This window comes from Hyperoodon ampullatus, assembly GCF_949752795.1.
Source record: "Hyperoodon ampullatus genome assembly, chromosome: 7".
In the NCBI taxonomy this organism is placed as follows: domain Eukaryota; kingdom Metazoa; phylum Chordata; class Mammalia; order Artiodactyla; family Ziphiidae; genus Hyperoodon; species Hyperoodon ampullatus.
In genome coordinates this window covers 15,812,291-15,830,924 of record NC_136920.1, presented here as the reverse complement: position 1 = coordinate 15,830,924, position 18,634 = coordinate 15,812,291, and the positions used below count along the sequence as shown (strand labels likewise).

The window sequence follows — 18,634 nt, the reverse complement described above, 5'->3', positions numbered from 1 at the left end:
GATGCAGGGGACACAGGTTCGTGCCCCGGTCCGGGAGGATCCCACATGTCACGGAGCGGCTGGGCCCGTGAGCCATGGCCGCTGAGCCTGAGCGTCCGGAGCCTGTTCTCCGCAACGGGAGAGGCCACAACAGTGAGAGGCCTGCGTACCGGAAAAAAAAAAAAAAAAAAAAGCCACGGAGAAGGAAGGGTGAGAGAACTTCCATTTCGGGAACAGAGGATACATTTCTGAGGCTGGAGGAGACACGTGAGCGGCGGCCCTGGTTTGCTCAAGGACAGGTTTTCCTGCAGCCATCTTGGCAGCCTGGGTGTAGGAGTGGAGAAGACAGATGGTCGGGATGGCTGGAAGGAGCCAAAGTTGGGGAACTACCAGGTGGATGTGGCAGAAGCACAGAGGGTGAGGAGTCCGGGGTGCTGGCAGGGAAGGGGTTGTTGTAATGCGCCCTGGAGTCTGGGCTCAATGGGGGAGGAAGTGAAGCCAAGAGAAAGAAAGAGGGGTGGCTGGAGTTTGAGCTCAGCTGAGAAGGGGTTTACTGAACTGATTTCTGGTCACTGAATCCAATGGTTCAGGGGGCCGGGGGGAGAGACGGCTTGTGCCAAGATTGGAGGGGTGAGAGGGGAGGGGGCTGTACTTAGAGCCACCAAAGTGGCTTTGTTTCCCCGAGGACCAGAGGCTGGGTGACAGGACCTGGCTGGTTCAGGCCCAAGAGGGAAGCTGTTCTAGGCACCTTACTGCAATCCATGATCAACAGCTGGGGGAAGTATTCAAACCAATGTGATTTTGTAAAAATGAAGGGGCCTTAGAGGTCACTTCACCTGGATAGTCACTTCACTTTTCAGGTCAGAGAACGAAGGTCCAGAGCTGTTAAGCAACTGCACCCACCACCCCTGAGCCTGGGTGGGATTCAAACCCAGGTATTTCACATTTCAGTTGGTGGCTCTCTTTAACCCACAACAACGTTCTAAAGCTATAGCAGAGTGTCTTACTGACAGGCTTGCTTTGGTTCACTAGTCTGTTCCCACCTGGGCTTTAAGCACAGGAATGGAGTCTGACACATCACTGCATTCGCCTTAGTTCCTAAGTCACTGCTGAGTGCACTCTTTCTGACTGATGAATTTGGGGGAAGAGCCCATGTCTTAGGGTAGGAGTGCCAGCAGGATGTTGGCATATTCACATAGCATTATTTCTCTCTATAGTTGTGCACCACAACTACTGAGCCTGTGCTCTAGAGCCTGTGAGCCACAACTACTGAGCCCACGTGCCACAACTACTGAAGCCCGCGTGCCTAGAGCCCGTGCTCCGCAACAAGAGAAGCCACCGCAATGAGAAGCCCGCGCACCATGACGAAGACCACTCGCCACAACTAGAGAAAGCCAGTGCACAGCAACGAAGACCCAGCGCAGCCAAAACTAAATAAATAAGTAAATAATTTATTTAAAAATGATATGTTTAAAAAAAAAAGCACAATGAGAAATGATAGGCATATTGGCTTAGATGCTGTAGCAGGTAAATGTCCTGCAGGGCACTTTCTCTTAATCTAAGCAGGCAAACTTGCCCCTCTTTTCTAAAGAAAACAAATAGCTACTACTTTACAGGACTGACTGTGAGCTGGGCAGGGCCCAACACTGAACTGCCATGGCCTTTTGGCAATTATTGGATGTGGAGGCTGTGCCTGGATTGCATAGGATTCTCTCCTTTTTTGCCCCTTTGATATCTTAGCAGCCAAACCACAGCTCTCAGGAAGCTTTTCACTCTCAAAAGGCACTTAAAAAAAATCTGATCATGTATTCCAGTTTTTTATTCCAAAAATATCATACTGGGGTGCTTTTAATAAACTTCTTCCAAAATTATTTGGAGCAAAACCCAAGTATTTCTAAACAACTTTCAAACAAGGCTTGCTCTCAGTGGTTTGTTTTGGGACTTGTCCTTTAAAGATATCCTTTTAGGAACAAAAAGTGGGGTTTTGGCTGGGTGATTTCTAGATACTTAAAATGTTGACTAATAGTTTTAGGGTGTAAGATGTGGAATAGAAGAAGGCCATTTGCAAACTCCTATGTAAAGAGCATGGGCAGATATTCCCTTTAAAAACAAATACACAGAGCTTCCCTGGTGGCGCAGTGGTTAAGAATCCGCCTGCCAATGCAGGGGACATGGGTTCAAGCCCTGATCTGGGAGAATCCCACATGCTGTGGAGCAACTAAGCCTGTGTGCCACAACTACTGAGCCTGCGCTCTAGAGCCCGTGAGCCACAACTACTAAGCCCACGTGCCACAACTACTGAAGCCCGTGCGCCTAGAGCCCATGCTCCGCAACAAGAGAAGGCACCACAGTGAGAAGCCCGCTCACCGCAACAAAGAGTAGCCTCTGCTCACCGCAACTAGAGAAAGCCCGCGCACAGCAACGAAGACCCAACGCAGCCAAAAATAAATAGATAAATTTAAAACAAAAACAAAAACAAAAAAACCCATGCACACCGTGTGTGTGGGGAGAGGTGGGCAGTATATGGGAACTCTCTGTACTATTTCCTCAATTTCTTTGTAAATCTAGAACTCTTCTCAAAATAAAGTCTATTAATTAAAAAAAAAGACACAGACACTGGGATTATAATAAAATGTGTTGCCATTTGGTTCTAATCTCTAGTCATCTAGGTAGTGGTGGTGGCTGAAAGAGTTTAAAAGTGATGACAAAAAACGTACTAGGAAACTTTCAATCCAATGTGAAAGGAAGCAGGTAAAGTCAAAATAGGAGGCCTGGCATGAACTGGAGTGACCCTTGTTTAACATGACTCCAGCACGTTGACATGCAGGCTGTAGCCGGCAGATGGTGCTTGGTGCTTGCGAGGGATAGAAAATCTAAAATATCTATTCACACAAGACTATGCAGTTAACCAATCAAAGGGAACAATCTGTGGGAGAGAAAGAATTTTAATCAATGGGTTAAAAACCTTACATAACCATGCTGAACATAATATATGCAACATTGACTTCCAGGTAATATATGAGTTGTTTTCTCTATGTGGGAACACCTCACCCTGAGCAAACCTGATATACCCCAGTCAGACTGATCATTCAACACTAGAAAGCTTTGACACAAGACTTTTAACATAGTAAACTCCCAGGATACGTTTAAAACAGAGTTTGCACTTTTAAAATTGATTTGCACATAATTTTAGAGAGAATATCTATTGGTTAAACTGAGGTATATCTGTGTTGTAGTTTCACGAGCACACACTTCAATTTCTGATAAGGGAAGCTTTTGGATACATCACAATAAAATTTCATTTTATGAAAAAATAATTTAGTTTGTGAGGTATGCATCTTGAGAGCATGAACACAGTGTAAGCACCTGGGGTGAGGACAGTGCATGATGAACACACAACACAGAATACCACAAACGAACGTTAATTCCCTAGCATACAAATCCCTTCGTTACAAAATGTGTCTAACCCAAAACACAGCAAGGAAGCGCCTGTGTGGCATGGCCCAGGCACCCTATGGGTAGGTGTATATGTGCAAGGATGGGTATACCACCGCAGTCGTACGGCCTCCCTTTGTGGCAGGATATCTGTTCCTGGACCAGTTTGGCTTCGTATTTGGAGCTGGCTCTTGGCTGGGGTTTGTGTTTCTCTTTGGAGAGCGTGATACTGTAAATCCTGGCTTCTCTCTCTGTGCAAACAAGACATAAAAGGTGAACCACTTGATGCTGCAATTCCTGAAGTTATAGTTAGGGTTGGTGCTGGTTTCGCAGGAGTCATTGAGAAGTATTTGCATTTCCCCTCAAATACCAAAGTAGCTGACATTGTTACAGGGCAGGCAGGGGTCAATCAAGCGTTTGTCCTAGTCCCTCTGATAGCCAAAGAAAGGTCCATGGGCAGTATTTTAATTGCCCTGAGAAGTTTAGGGACTGCATTTTATAAGCTGTCTAGAAACATTACGCAAAGGAAGAGAAGAGCTTAATTTACAAGCTGGGAGACTGTCCCCTGTTTTAAACTCTGCTTATCTGAACTACCACGGAATTTAAATGCCTACATCTCTGTTACAGAAACATTAAATTAGAAATTTAAAGAAAATGAAGTAAAAGTAAAGGTTTGGATGGCATTCGTCTACTACATTGTGTTTAACTGAATCCCTAGTTACATGTTACAGCCTAGCTTGCATGTTTCAGTGGTAGGATATGGTTTTAGCCTCCCACAGACATCCTGCGGTGGATGCTGTATGAGGAAAGAGGACAGTCATCACTTATCAGTGTGTCAGGACAGAATCCTCTTTGATTTGATTTTATCTACATCTCTCTTTTCACTGCTCTGTTTCTGTTATATCATGGTGGTTGGACTATCTACCTTGTTACCCCTCCTAGAGGATCACGGCCTTAAGGGAGGGCTCATGCCATACAGTCTTCAAAAGGCCCCACACATAGTAGGTCCTCCATAAGATACTGACGGGTAAATGAGAGCATCATCCTGAGAATTCCCTAGCAGCAGACTTGGGAAGACGGCAGGGACTTCACCTGGAGAGAATCATCCATTCTATACCTAGTGCACCTACAGTAATCCAGTGGTCCTCAATCTTTGCTCCACCCGGACACATGTGAGCAGCACTTTCCCACAGACACAATCAGGGCTATTTGAAACCACAGCTCACCAGCTGTTTCTTTACTTCTTTTTCCTCCCTCTCAGGAAAGAATATGCAAGTGCAAATGAGCAAGAGAGATGTTATTATAGGGATAAATATGAATTCATTCTAACTTATTATTTTAAAAAAGCAAATCGTTCACACACCTCGGTACCGAACGATCACTGTAACAGTGGATGTGAAACACCCCTCACAACTGATGGTGGCACCCCGGTTTGTTAACACCTCCTAGGGTTGAGAACCACTGCTTCGCCATCACTTTTTACCTGAAATATTGCCATGGGTTTACAAAATAATAGCTGCCTAACAAATGTTCATTGAAATGAAACTAAATTCTCTGTGGCAAGCTTTTAGCCCTGGGTGGGCTTCCTCCATCCTGCAGTACTTTGTGGACTATGCCCGTGGCTGGTCAGGTGTTTGTAGCCTGAGGGTGCAAACTACATTAGATGTTCACCTCAGCAGAACAAATCCAAGGAGGTGATACTGTGTGGATTGCAGATCACCACCCCTCCAAATCACATAATACATTTGAAAAATGAATTAATTGCTGGCATATATATACATATATTAGGTGAAATTACCTGCATTCTCTCTTTATTCTTAGTCAAAATCAAGGTGGTCATTTTTGATGGGCCCAGGGAGGTGCCTTTGTCTCTTCCATTTAACTGAAATAGATGAACACATTCTCACTAAATTTTCCACTTGGACAAGTGTGATTATATAAAACTCACAGAGTATTTTTTATTCATGCATGTTGATTCATTATGACACTCTAACGTGAAAAGAGAGGCAGAACACAAACAGATAGTAATTTGAAGAAAAGAAGGAAACCAATACTTATTGAATGCCTACCATATGCCAGGCACTTCACACACGGTTTCACATTGAATATTCTCAACAACCTTATGTGTGGATATGATTACCCCAACATTTTAGATGCAGCAACTAAGCCCCTGGGTGGTCAAGTAACTCACGGAAAACTACATAGTGGGGATGGAATTTGAACTCAAGACAGACCCCATAGCTTGTGCTCTTGCCATTATAACACTAGACACGAGATGGCCCTCAATACTGAACAGAGATAGCTGTGCTTTGTGCAGGCTCCTCCGTGTAATGCTGTGGGACCTTATTCTATCATTCCTAACCACAGGGCAGCATTCCACATGAGGAGGGCCTCATGCACCCTGTTTGGCTACTACTGTACCCAAACCTATTTTTATACATAAAAGAATGAAGGATTTTATAGCCACACTCCAAAGTACTAAAAGTTGGGTGAATTTGTCTCCTCTGTTTCCTACTGCATCCTACTCTGTATGTAACTTCCTGCTTACTTGTTAAAATACCCAGCAGACCCTAAGGTCCCTGAGGCAGGGATAGCGTTTTGTTCAATGTTGCACTCCCAGCATCCAGTAGACAGCCTGGCATGTAGTAGTTACACAATACAATTTGCTGAATGGATGGATGGATGGATGGTAAAGCAGCCCGCTCTTATGTTTTAGGTATAAAATCACAATTCACCAATATGTGATATCAGACTTCAGTGGTGTCTAATCCAAAGCAGTGTCAGTGTCCCCACCAACTTTAATGTTCCACTGCTCCCAGTGGCACTGACAGTAAGAGTGACAGAGGGCTATTGCACTCTTCACCCTCTGAGAGAGATGTACTAATTGGAAAAATCAGAGAATCTGTGTGACAAAAAGTCAAGAATGGAACAGAATAGAGAGCCCAGAAATAAACTCATGCATATATAGTCAATTAATTTTCAACACAGGAGCCAAAAATAACCAGTGGGGAAAAGACTGTATCCTTAATAAATGGTGGTAGGAAAACTAGATATCCACATGCGCAAAAGAATTCAACTGTACCCTGTCTTATACCATACACAAAAGTCAACCCAAAATGGATTAAAAATTTAAATTCAAGATCCCAAACTGTAAAACTTTTAGAAGAAAACATAGGGGGTAAAGTCCTTGACATTGGCAATGATTTTTTGGATTTGACATCAAAAGCAAAGACAATAAAAGCAAAAATAAACAAGCCAGACTAAAACTGAAAAGCTTCTGCACAACAAAGGAAACAATCAATAAAATGAAAATATAACCTATCGAATGGGAGATAATACTTGCAAACAATATAATTCAGCCTTAAAAAGGAAGGAAATCCTGCCATTTGCAACAAAATATATGCACATGGGTGGAGGGCATTATGCTAAGTAAAATGAGCCAGACAAAGACAAATGCTGCATGGTATCACTTATATGTGGAATCTAAAAAAAAAAAAAACCAAACTCATAGAAACAGAGAGTAGAATGGTGGTTGCCAGGTGCTTGGGATTTGGGAAAATAGGGAGAGGGTTGTAAAAGGATACAAACTTTCAGTTATAAAATGAATGAGGTGTGAAGATTACCATGTATAGGATGGTGCCTATAGCTGATTGTACTGTGTTGTATAATTTAAATTTGCTAACAGAGTAGGACTTAAGAGTTCTCAGCAAGGGCTTCCCTGGTGGTGCAGTGGTTGAGAATCTGCCTGCTAATGCAGGGGACACGGGTTCGAGCCCTGGTCGGGGAGGATCCCACATACCGCGGAGCAACTAGGCCCGTGAGCCACAAGTACTGAGCCTGCACGTCTGGAGCCTGTGCTCCCCAACAAGAGAGGCCACGATAGTGAGAGGCCTGTGCACGGCGATGAAGAGTAGCCCCCGCTTGCCACAACTAGAGAAAGCCCTCCCACAGAAACGAAGACCCAACACAGCAAAAATAAATAAATTAATTTTTAAAAAAAGGAATAAGGTCTTTATTATTATTATTTTTTTTTATTTATTTATTTTTTTTGGCGGTACGCAGGCCTCTCACTGTTGTGGCCTCTCCTGTTACAGAGCACAGGCTCCAGACGCGCAGGCTCAGCGGCCATGGCTCACGGGCCCAGCCGCTCCGCGGCATGTGGGATCTTCCCGGACCGGGGCACGAACCCGTGTCCCCTGCATCGGCAGGCGGACTCTCAACCACTGCGCCACCAGGGAAGCCCCAGGAATAAGGTCTTTAAAAAAAAAAAAGTGAATATTTATTTGAGGTGAAGGATGTGTTAACTAAAGAGTGACAATCTTTTCTCAATGTGTGTATATATATATAATATATATATATATATCTCTCAAATCATCATGTTGTACACTTTAAACATATTACCAAAAAAAAGGTTTTTAATAAATTTTCCATGAGTGAGTAAAAAAAAAAAAAGTCAAGCAAAAATACTACCTCATTCAACCTTGGTTTTTCATTTTTCATCATTGAAGAACTGGTATTCTCTGAATTTTTGAAAAAAGCAGGCTGCTTTTGCAGAGTAGAAGCAAACCCTGCCCCTTCCTAGAAGGATTGCAAAGAGAATATTTTTCAGTTGCTCTATTACAATTAATCTACTCATAACTGACCCAATTCACCCAAGAGTAAAACTCCCACCTCTGAAAGCATTTTCATCTTTAGAAAGCAGGGGGTATGGTGTGGGCATGGCAGGCAGGAAGGAGGTATCCAACTGTCCTTAGCCTGGACCAGGCCTGAATTCTCAGCCACCCGGGCAACTCTGGTCTAGTTCTAGCCACCACTTTTCCATTACAACCTCCTTCCTCTGGAAATCCAGACTTGGTGGAAACCCAGACTTGCTATGCTAGAGTGTAGCGGAGGATTAGTGGGCTAAGCTGAAATCTGCTTAGGGATATCCAGAGGACCCATGGAAGAGTTCTGAAATCCAAATAGAAAACTTCCCCCGCCCCATTTCCCATTCCCTTTCTGGTTTAGAGTAAACCTTAACTCTTTGTCCTGCTCCCTCTGTAGAAAACTCTAACTGGACAGTAGAAGTAGGCAGCAGAGCTTTCTTACTGGGGCATCTTCTGTTAACTTTGACTCCTGCATCAAATTACTTTTCTGATACTGTTTATTTCGCTGTTTCCTAGACTGAAGTGGCTTCCTTTTTTTCTTCTTATACATCTTCTTCTTCTGATTCAACTATTCCAGAAAGTACAGAGAAATTAGCCATTGAGGATTCCAGAGGTACGCCCACCCACATGTAGCACTCTTTTCACACAACACTCAGGACACAATGGCTAACCCAGTATGTGTGCCTTCACAGTGTTGAACTGTTGTTGGTTTGGAGAATCAAAAAACAGTTCAGTTACCTCATTACCAGAGACCCCTCCCCACTTAACACCGCCCAAATCCCCCTATTACAGATATACTGCCAAAGGGGCACCTATACCAATAACCAAACATCTGTGATATAAAATGTGAAAGCACATTACTTATGGCAATATTGGCAGGTACAGATAATACTGATTATTAGATGTGTGCTTAATAGGTGCAGTTTGGTTGTTACCCTAGGGTGGCTTTAATAATTAAGCAAATGAAGCTCAGGACTAATTTTCCAGGTACCTATGGTGTGGTGAAGCTTATACGGATGCTGCTGTAAATCCAGCTGAAGAAACTGTAGGGTCCAGTCTGGTATGACTGGTTCCTTCTGACACAGCCTTAAACTCACCCTATGATGAAGATACTTCTTAATGCAACTAGGAAATCAGGTGCATAGTGAACCACACAAACATTTTGCTGTTTCTAAAGCTCTTATACCATCTATGTAAAAAACAAGTCTGTTAATAGACGGGGCAGAAGAAAAATTACTTATATATGGAAATATAGAAAAACTACCTAAGACCATGCAAACAAAGAAACACTTTTTAAAAAGTATGGGTCATTTGTGGGACACCCCTGGTGGCGCAGTGGTTAACAATTTGCCTCCCAGTGCAGGGGACACAGGTTTGAGCCCTGGTCTGGGAAGATGCTACATGCCGTGGAGCAACTAAGCCCGTGTGCCACGACTACTGTGCTCTAGAGCCCGTGATCCACAACTACTGAGCCTGCGTGCCACAACTACTGAAGCCCGCGTGCCTAGAGCCCGTGCTGTACAACAAGAGAAGCCACCGTAATGAGAAGCCCGCACACCGCAACGAAGAGGAGCCCCCGCTCGCCACAACTAGAGAAAGGCCCCCGCGTAGTCAAAAATAAATAAATAAATTTATTTTTTTAAAAAGTATGGGTCATTTTTTGGGCTTCCCTGGTGGCGCAGTGGTTGAGAGTCCGCCTGCCAATGCAGGGGACACGGGTTCGTGCCCCAGTCCGGGAAGATCCCACATGCCGCGGAGTGGCTGGGCCCGTGAGCCATGGCCGCTGAGCCTGGGCTCCGCAACGGGAGAGGCCACAACAGTGAGAGGCCCGCATACCGCAAAAAATAAATAAATAAATAAAATAAAAAGTATGGGTCATTTAAAAAAATTTTTATTTATATTTTATTTATTTATTTTTGGTTGCATTGGGTCTTTGTTGCTGTGTGCGCGCGGGCTTTCTCTAGTTGCGGCGAGCAGGGGCTACTCTTCATTGCGGTGCGCGGGCTTCTCATTACGGTGGCTTCTCTTGTACAGCACGGGCTCTAGGCAGCAGGCTTCAGTAGTTGTGGCACGCGGGCTCAGTAGTTGTGGCGCAGGGGCTTAGTTGCTCCCCAGCATATGGGATCTTCCCGGACCAGGGATCAAACCCGTGTCCCCTGCATTGGCAGGCAGATTCTTAACCACGGCGCCACCAGGGAAATTCTGGGTTATTTCTAATAACCTCTATCTCTTAACATGGGTTTCATTTTTAGTTAAATTTTTTTCCCCACTTTTAATTAATTTTGGAATAAATATGGAGTTCTCGCATGTTTCCCCCCCTAGATTTAAAAAAGAAAGTTATAAAGGAAAAAATGAAAGACTCCAGGGCAGGGGAACCAGTTAGGATGCTACTGCTATATTTTCTGCAGATCCTGGGATAGTTGAAAATTCTTCCAAATTATCCAGTAATGTCATGCTTTTTTTAGGCTGCTATTTACTGGGTACAAGAGTCTCTATAATCTTACCTCATCTGCTGTGTTCAGTAGGTGAACAGGGAGACCATCTGAGAGGGAGCTGTCAGAACCACTGGTGCTGTTTCCAAAAGGAAAGGAAAAAGGGAAATACCTGTTATTGATGTCTAGGATGTAAAACACTTAGCAGACCAGTAACATGGGATTAGGACACCTAGTCTGCTATTTGCCCTCCTTGTCTGTGTTTCAATTACTAAGAATTCTTGATAAGCATATCCATTCATTCATTCTGAACACCTACTGCATGCCAGGCAGTGCACAGGAAACAGAGATGAACCATGTGGCAAAATAAACACTGGCCGGATGGGCAAAGCTGCCCTTGGCAGTGATTGTGAGAGGCTGCAGGATTCTGAATGAGCAGCCCTGGAGAACAGCAGGGGACTGGGATTTGTCTGAAAGCAGGGGCTTTGTCTCCCTCATACCTGTCTAGGCACTACCAGTTCAGAGAGCAAGAATCTGACTAGGTACTCTTCAAAAATGTGTTGAATATGCAAATACATATATTTAATAACAAAGAATCTGTAGGTCAGAGATTAGGAGTATTACTTTGATCACCCCAATTCCCCCTTCAAAAGTTTTGGATCCCCTTTTCTTCAAAGGCTAGGAGGAATGAAGACACAGATAATCCATCCTTTCTTCCTTCATCATGTCCTTTGCTTCTGTGTCACATTATATTTTCCCCTTTCCTGGGGTGTGGTTGGCTAGAACTGAAAGCTGCACTCTATGACACGTCCTCCATATATAAAAAAATGTCTTAGGCACAAAACTCAAATCTCCTGGGAGAAGACAGCACTTCAAACCACTCTTTTGCTCAGCACTTTCATTCTGCTCATGCCGCCCCCGCCCTCCCATCAGTGCCCAGTGAGGAGCCCGCCAGCAAGGCAGCGGGAAGAAAGCCCTCTCTTCTCTGATCTAATTCCCAACTCCCTGTTCTCACAAGGCTTTTCCAGTCTGAGGAGTAGCCTTTGAGGCCACTAGATAATAGCCTCTGAAGTCCCTTTCGGAGGTAATAGAAAACTTTAACAAATGGGATAAAAAGCATTAGATGCAGTATGCCCCAGAAGATGTCGAAAATCATGTATGTGCACACAGATAGAGCAAACTCAAACTGGGCTTGCACACACAGTCTGCTTTTCTGTGTAACCGTGTGAATGGATAGGAGGAGGCCCATGGAGGCTGGTGCAGAGCTTGGCAGATTGGTTTCAGTAGTTCTTAACTAAATGCCTCAGAGTATCCCTGCTGAGCCTGTCAGAATGCAGTCAGGATGCTTCTGAGTTGGTCCCCCTGGGCCCTATATGTATGACATGATACGCAGGGGGCATTTTGTTTTTGAGGCTGAAAGTGAAGAGGGTTTGATGCAGTGGTCCTGGAGAGTTAGGCAAAGGATTCTGGGAGAGTGGAAGAGGCGACGTGTTGAATGGGACACCCTACCTGGGCTGATGGTATGGTTTAAGGTTCCTAAAGAGACATTTGGGAGACTCAGCCAGCAGAACTACTTTAGGACCCAGAACTACTTTAGGACCCAGAATCAATGTGCTACATAGAGTGGGTGGGCGAGCCATCCCCTTCCCACTTTCTACCACAGACTACAGCGCAGTCTCTAGCAGAAGGCCGCCATGCGCTGCCCAGAAACCTTCTGACTGGGGACAGCTGGGGCAGTAAGCTCGAGTATAAGGTGTTCTGTCACACCTGTGAAATAACCACCCCCTACCTGGGGGCTTCCTAAAATAGCTGTGGAGACTATTAGAGTGGGCCCGAGATCCTACATACTAAATGAATTCAACAAATATTTATTGAGCTCTCCCTGTGTGCCAGGTACTGTTCTAAGTAAATGAGACACAGAGATGAACAAAACAAAGATCTCTGACCTTGTGGAACGTACACCCTAGTAGGGGGAGACAGGCAATAAATAACAGACACAACAAAGACATAAGTGATATAGAATGACAAATGATACAGAAGGTGGTAAAATGCTATGGAAAAAAGCAGAGCATGTAAAGGGGATGAGGAATGGCAGGAGGGTGAAGGCAGGGGAGCAAGTTGCAATATTAGAGTAATGAGGGTAGGCCACACTGAAAAAGCTGACGTTTAAGCAAAGACTTGAAGGGGGTGAAGGAATTAGCATTGTGAATATCTGGGGGAGAGCTGTTGGAACTGCCAGTGCAAGGGCCCTGAGGTAGAGAGGGAGAGGCCAGTGTAGCTGTAGCAGTGTGTGAGAGGGTGAGGGTGGAGGTCACAGAGGTAGCAGATGGCTAGATCCTATAGCCTTGTAGGCCACTGTAGGGTCCTTGATTTTGTATCTGAGTGAAGTGGTGGAGTCACTGAGGTGTTTTAAACAGAGGAATGACACGATCTGATTTACTTTAAAAGAATCACTCTCCTGGTTTCCTTTTGGCCGAGCTGGTCCCTTCCTAGTCTTATTCGCTGGCTCCTCACTGTCTCTTTAACATCTTACAGCTATGGTACCCAGCTCAGACTCAGCCCTCTTCTCTACCCTACCTGCACTTACTCCCTTGGGATATCTGCCACACTTAAGGTTTAAATATCATCTATCCATGATGACTCTCTCCATCAGACCTCTCTACACTGAACTCCAGACTCATATATCCAACTGCTTATTCCATATCTCCATTTAGACACCTACTAGACACCTCAAACTGGACATGCCCAGCACTAGATTCCTGATCTTCATCACCCCCCTAACCTTCTCCACCCACTTCATCTTCCCAGCTCAGTTAAAGGCAACTCCATCCAACCAATTATAGAGTCATTCTCTCTTTCTCTCATGCCCGCTATCCAATCCATAAGCAAATCTTAATGTTTGAAACTTCAAAATATATCTAGAATCCAACCAATTTCCACACCCCCAAACACTGCTACACCCCTAAGCACCATCACCCTTCTTCTGTATTATTGCAAGAGCCTCCAAATGAGTGTCCTGCTTAGACCTTTCCTCTTTACAATCTCTTTTCCACATAGCAGCCCCAGTAAAACCTAAGTCAGGTCATGATACTTGTGTACTTAAAACCTTCCAAAGGCTTTCCATCTCCCTTGAAGTAAAAGACAAAGGCTTCACAATTGCCCACGAGGCCCTACACAAACTGCCTGCCCATCTCTCTAACCCTTTCTAGAGCCTAGAAAAGAGGCTGTCAAAGATCAGGCACTCAATACATAGTTGCTGAAGGAATGAAGTGCATTCAAATGTGCCGTGATTTATTCAATATTTTGCACCTGAGGCTCAAAACCAACAAAACAACAGAGCAGGCAAGACAATTAAAAAAAAATAGAACCCCTATGGTTTTTCTTTGAAATGAAGTTTGTTACCTGGATTCAATGTCAGACAAAGAGACGTCACTCCAGCTTCCTTCTAAATCCATATCTTGTCCAAGTTCTTTGAATTTCTTATGGATCTCCTGTTGTAAGAGCTCTTTAAGCTCTGCTAGACACTGCATGAACTATGGAAGTGAAAAAAAGAACTATTTTTGATTATTCATTTAGTTATTCATCAGATATTTACTAAGTATATGCTGAAAGGCACTTTATTTATTGCTGGGGACATCAAGATGAGTAAGCTGTAACCTCTGCTACTAAGGACATGTTAACAATAAGTTACATGAGCTGTAGGAACCGACTGAAGCATTTTTAGGGCAGAATATCAGTGAACACTGCTTTAGTCACTTTTCCCTGGCTAAAGCCAATAATACACTTCTTGAACAATGCAAAGGTCTGATTTATCTTATTTTTTTGAGTAGCAAGGTAGGGAAAGTTAGAATGGGGTTGTTCAGAATTTGGCCTATGGCAAATCTGATTTAACAGGCCCTATGTTGAGGTCAAAGTGTCTTTTAAGTATTTTTTAATTGAACAGTTGCATCCAGAGTGGTGCACGTCATGTGTTCCCAGGGCCGACATTTCAGAGGGGGTATGAGAGATGAGTTAGAGACCATGAGTACAGGCTCCCCCTTTTTTTTTTTTTGCGGTATGCGGGCCTCTCACTGCCGTGGCCTCCCCCGCCGCGGAGCACAGGCTCCGGACACGCAGGCTCAGCGGCCATGGCTTACGGGCCTAGCCGCTCCGCGGCACGTGGGATCCTCCCGGACCGGGGCGCGAATCCACGTCCCCTGCATCGGCAGGCGGACTCCCAACCACTGCGCCACCAGGGAAGCCCCCAGGCTCCCTTTTAAGAAGGCGAGTGGTGATGGGAAATAGAAATAATCTCCTGGAGCAACAAGGCCAAAGGAAACCTTTGTTTGTGATTTAGGATGGGGGCAGCTTGAGAACATCTGCAGTTGAGGGGAAGAAGAAAAGGAAAAAACTGAGGGCACAGAAAAGAGAGGAGGTAACTGAGGCAAGACCTCAGGGAGGCCACAGGGGAGGTTGGCAAGTGCTTGAAGGACAGGGATAGTTTTGGAGAAGAGAAAGGACACTTGATTTTCTGAAATAGGAGGAAGGGAAGTAAGAATTGGTGCTGCCACAGCTAAGCCTAGAAGTGAGGGAGAGGTGTGCTGAAGGGAAGCTGGCACCATGGCCTCTGTTCTTGGGGAAGTATGAGGTCTTATCGTTTGCTGAGACTGCAGGCTGGGGGCTTTCTTATTTTCTTTGATTAGAAAAACTTCAGAAAAATATTAAGAGGAAAATAAAGATTGCCTGTAATCCCACCGGGCTGACTTCGGATCCATGTGAAAACGATCACAGTAACATCACCATATTTCTTTTTTTTTTTTTTTTTTTTTGCGGTACGCGGGCCTCTCACTGTCGTGGCCTCTCCCGTTGCGGAGCACAGGCTCCGGACACGCAGGCTCAGCGGCCATGGCTCATGGGCCCAGCCGCTCCACGGCATGTGGGATCTTCCAGACTGGGACACGAACCCATGTCCCCTGCATTGGCAGGCGGACTCTCAACCACTGTGCCACCAGGGAAGCCCCACCATATTTCTTGAAACCCCATTTTTACCTTGGTTCTGTCAGGATCACAGAAGTCCAGAAGGGTGTCACAGACATGATAACCCAGGGATTTTAGATCCTCAGGGGTAAAGTGAGTGTCTCTTTTGTTGCCTGCGGAAAAAATCCATAACACTTCTTATTAAATCTTAATGAGCAAATGCAAATCTAATTTATGAATATCTCATTAGAAACACCACCTATGATTCTAGGCTATTACGCTTCTGGACAGGGTCTCTCTCCTTCTAGTTTTAGTTTGATTCAGGAGAATCTCTGACAATGAACAAGTTTACAATCATGATGGCTACAGTCACTGAGGCTTTACTCTGTGGTAGGCACTATGTCAAGTGCTTTACATGCACTGCCTCATTAAGTAGTGCCTGTAATGCAGGTACTATTATTATCGCCAGTAAACGGAAATTCAAACCCAGACCTGCCTGATTTCCAGGGCCTGAGCAACAACTATGCTATACTGCCCCATCAGGTATTACATTTCACACTCATATTTTGGGTTCTCACATTTAACATTAAGGCACAAACAAGAAAATCTTCTAGGTCAATTATTTCCCCAATCAAGGAGATTTCATCTCCCCAACGCTTTGCTTGGCGTCCCCTTGCCATGCTGGCTTATGATATACAAAAGAGAGCTTACCCAGGGTGGACCCACCAAAGGTAGACTCCACGGTATAGCTGTTTAGGATTCCCATCCGCCACATCACGACGCGTCCTGTTCCTTCTTTGCACTTTTGGACTTTAAAATTACAACTATGAAAAGAGAACTAAAGAGAAATCCAAGCCCTCTGCTAATTATAAACTGGCAAATGTTAAGATGTCTAAAATTCACTAATATGAATTTAAAAAATGGTTCCCTTGGGTTCTATATATTACTTCCTAACGTATGTTCCATAAAATACTAATTGTAAGAGATGTTACTAGATGTCACAGAGGAAAACAATGAGTTCTGCTCGTCAGGGAGAAGAAGGTTTAACAAGACTAAACAGGCCTCCTCTGCAGGACTTCTCAGAGCATTTAATATGTTGTTGTGAACGCTGACCCTCCAAAGGGGAGAGAGTATATCCTGATTTTCATTGCCCGTGAACCCTTCCTTTCTTTTGCCACCTTCCCCAGGGCCATTGTGCAGGAATAGGGTTCCTTGAGGGCCCGTTTGGGAATGCTGGCTTCCTTTAGCATTCAAGGCACTAGCCAGCCTTTCTAAGGTTTGCCTTCTGCCCCTCCCCAACTTGAGCCCTTGGGTCTATCGATCTATGAGCTGTGTGTGCCCCGCCCCTGCAGCCTCTGCCTAGAGCTCTTCTGCTCCTCATCACTAACGTTTCTGGCTTGGAGTTCAGTATCCTCCACTGCCTTTCATGACAGCCCCAATTCTCTTTCCTCACTTGGAGTTTGTAAACAATATACGTCGCAACTATCCCAACCTATCCTGTCCTGCTGAAAATGCTTTAGAGTTGGAAGGCGTCTCACTACCAGTGATTTCTGAATTGTGCTCTCTGAAATCCAGAGGTTCTACCGCGGAGCCCCAGGGCGCTCCTGCTGCAAGGACTGAGGAGGATACAGGACGGCAGGGTGGTGCTGAGCCCTCCGCCCACTTCAACTAGCACAGCGCTGCTTTTCATTGTTTTAAACGCTAGGTTCTGGATGGGGTTTCATGTGAAGAAAAGAGATCCCTGGAAAAAACAGGAAGATTGGAAAAAGAAAAGGAAAAAGAAAGGAAAGAAGGGAGGGAGGGATAAAGGGCAGAAGGAAAAAAAGCTTCCTTTTTCTTTCTTCTTTGTTTTTACAGATAAGAGTAGCAGAGACCAGATATTTGTCCTATGCCTTTATGTGAGAAAATTTACACCGTCATTTAAATACTTTTCTGAATCCAGCCTAATTTCTTCTTTCCAATGACAGTTACATTTTGTGAATCTAGTTAGGTTGTTGAAAACCAGCTTCTAAATCAATGCAGATACAACTGTCACAGAGCTGTTACTCAGCCAACTATTAAAGACTTTTAAGTTGTTTTGATTAGCCCTTTAATATCTTGCAGTTATTTGTGATCTTGTGTTACATAAACGTTTCTGTGGAGGCTCATATAATATTAGCATTTGTCCTTCAGTGCCTTCGTCCACTGCCAAACACAGGATGAAAGATGATAGAGAATTCTACCTACTAAGAGTCTGAACTTGTGCCCAGAGCAATTAAAAAAATCATCTTTATTGAGATATAATTCACATACCTTAAAATTCACACATTTAAAGCACACAATTCAGTGATTTAAAGATATTCACAGAGTTGTGTGACCACTACCACAACCTAAGTTTAGAACATCTTCATCACCCCGAAAAGAAACCCAGTACCCCTCATTAGCAGTCACTCCCCATGCCATCCTCCCCCCACCAGCCCTAGGCAATCATTAACCCACTTTCTGTCTCTATAGATTTGCCTCTTCTGAACATTTCATAGAATGGAATCATATAATATGTGGCCTTTTGTGTCTAGCTTCTTTTACTTAGCATAATGTTTTCAAGGTTCATCCGTGTCCTAGCATACCAGTACTTAATTCTTACTGCCAAGTAACATTCCATTGTGTGGATATACTACATTTTACTTATCTTTTCATCGGACACACAGTAATTCTTAAAGCCACACGTTTCTAAATTCTTGAAGTCCAGGTAGCTGGGATTTACCCAAGATAATGGAGACAGAAAAGTGGCAAATCAAACACTGCATAGAGGAAGCAATGAGTTATCCTTCCCCCTTAGTCAACGGACAGAAAATTACCTTACATGTTTACCTTATCTGGTGCATTTTTGCTTAACATTAAAGGAAAGACTCGCTCGTGAAGCCAGAACTTGCGATCGCTGTTATTACAGCCGTACAGGAAGATATTACTCTTACGGCTGTGGCCGTGGAAATCACAATACAAGAGAACCTCCCTTTCTTCAAGAAGTCTGTTGGGGGTGGGGGAGGCAAACAAAGAACTCAGTGGATATACAGGGCATGAGCATGATCAAGGATCCTTTGGAGTCTCTTCCTTAAGGATGTCTGTTGATACTTTCCCCCCTAAGAAAATTTCAGCCCCTAATGACCTTCAAAGGACCCTATGCCCAACCTCAGCCCCTGCTGGAAA

General features: G+C 44.3%; 1 protein-coding gene across 2 annotated transcripts in view; it reads right to left on the bottom strand.

Moving 5' to 3' along the window:
* Positions 1 to 3,491: 3,491 nt before the first annotated feature.
* Positions 3,492 to 18,634, bottom strand: part of AGBL2 (AGBL carboxypeptidase 2) — a gene marked incomplete at both ends in the record, with an annotated part of 41,748 nt that continues 26,605 nt past the window's right edge. For both annotated transcript variants that reach the window (XM_079707493.1, XM_079707494.1), the window contains 9 exons: positions 3,492 to 3,665; positions 5,213 to 5,296; positions 7,885 to 7,992; positions 8,503 to 8,628; positions 10,565 to 10,631; positions 13,895 to 14,025; positions 15,521 to 15,621; positions 16,160 to 16,286; positions 18,299 to 18,455. In XM_079707493.1, coding sequence (XP_079563619.1) covers positions 3,492 to 3,665; positions 5,213 to 5,296; positions 7,885 to 7,992; positions 8,503 to 8,628; positions 10,565 to 10,631; positions 13,895 to 14,025; positions 15,521 to 15,621; positions 16,160 to 16,286; positions 18,299 to 18,455 — 1,075 coding nt within the window. The remainder of the gene's footprint in view (positions 3,666 to 5,212; positions 5,297 to 7,884; positions 7,993 to 8,502; positions 8,629 to 10,564; positions 10,632 to 13,894; positions 14,026 to 15,520; positions 15,622 to 16,159; positions 16,287 to 18,298; positions 18,456 to 18,634) is intronic.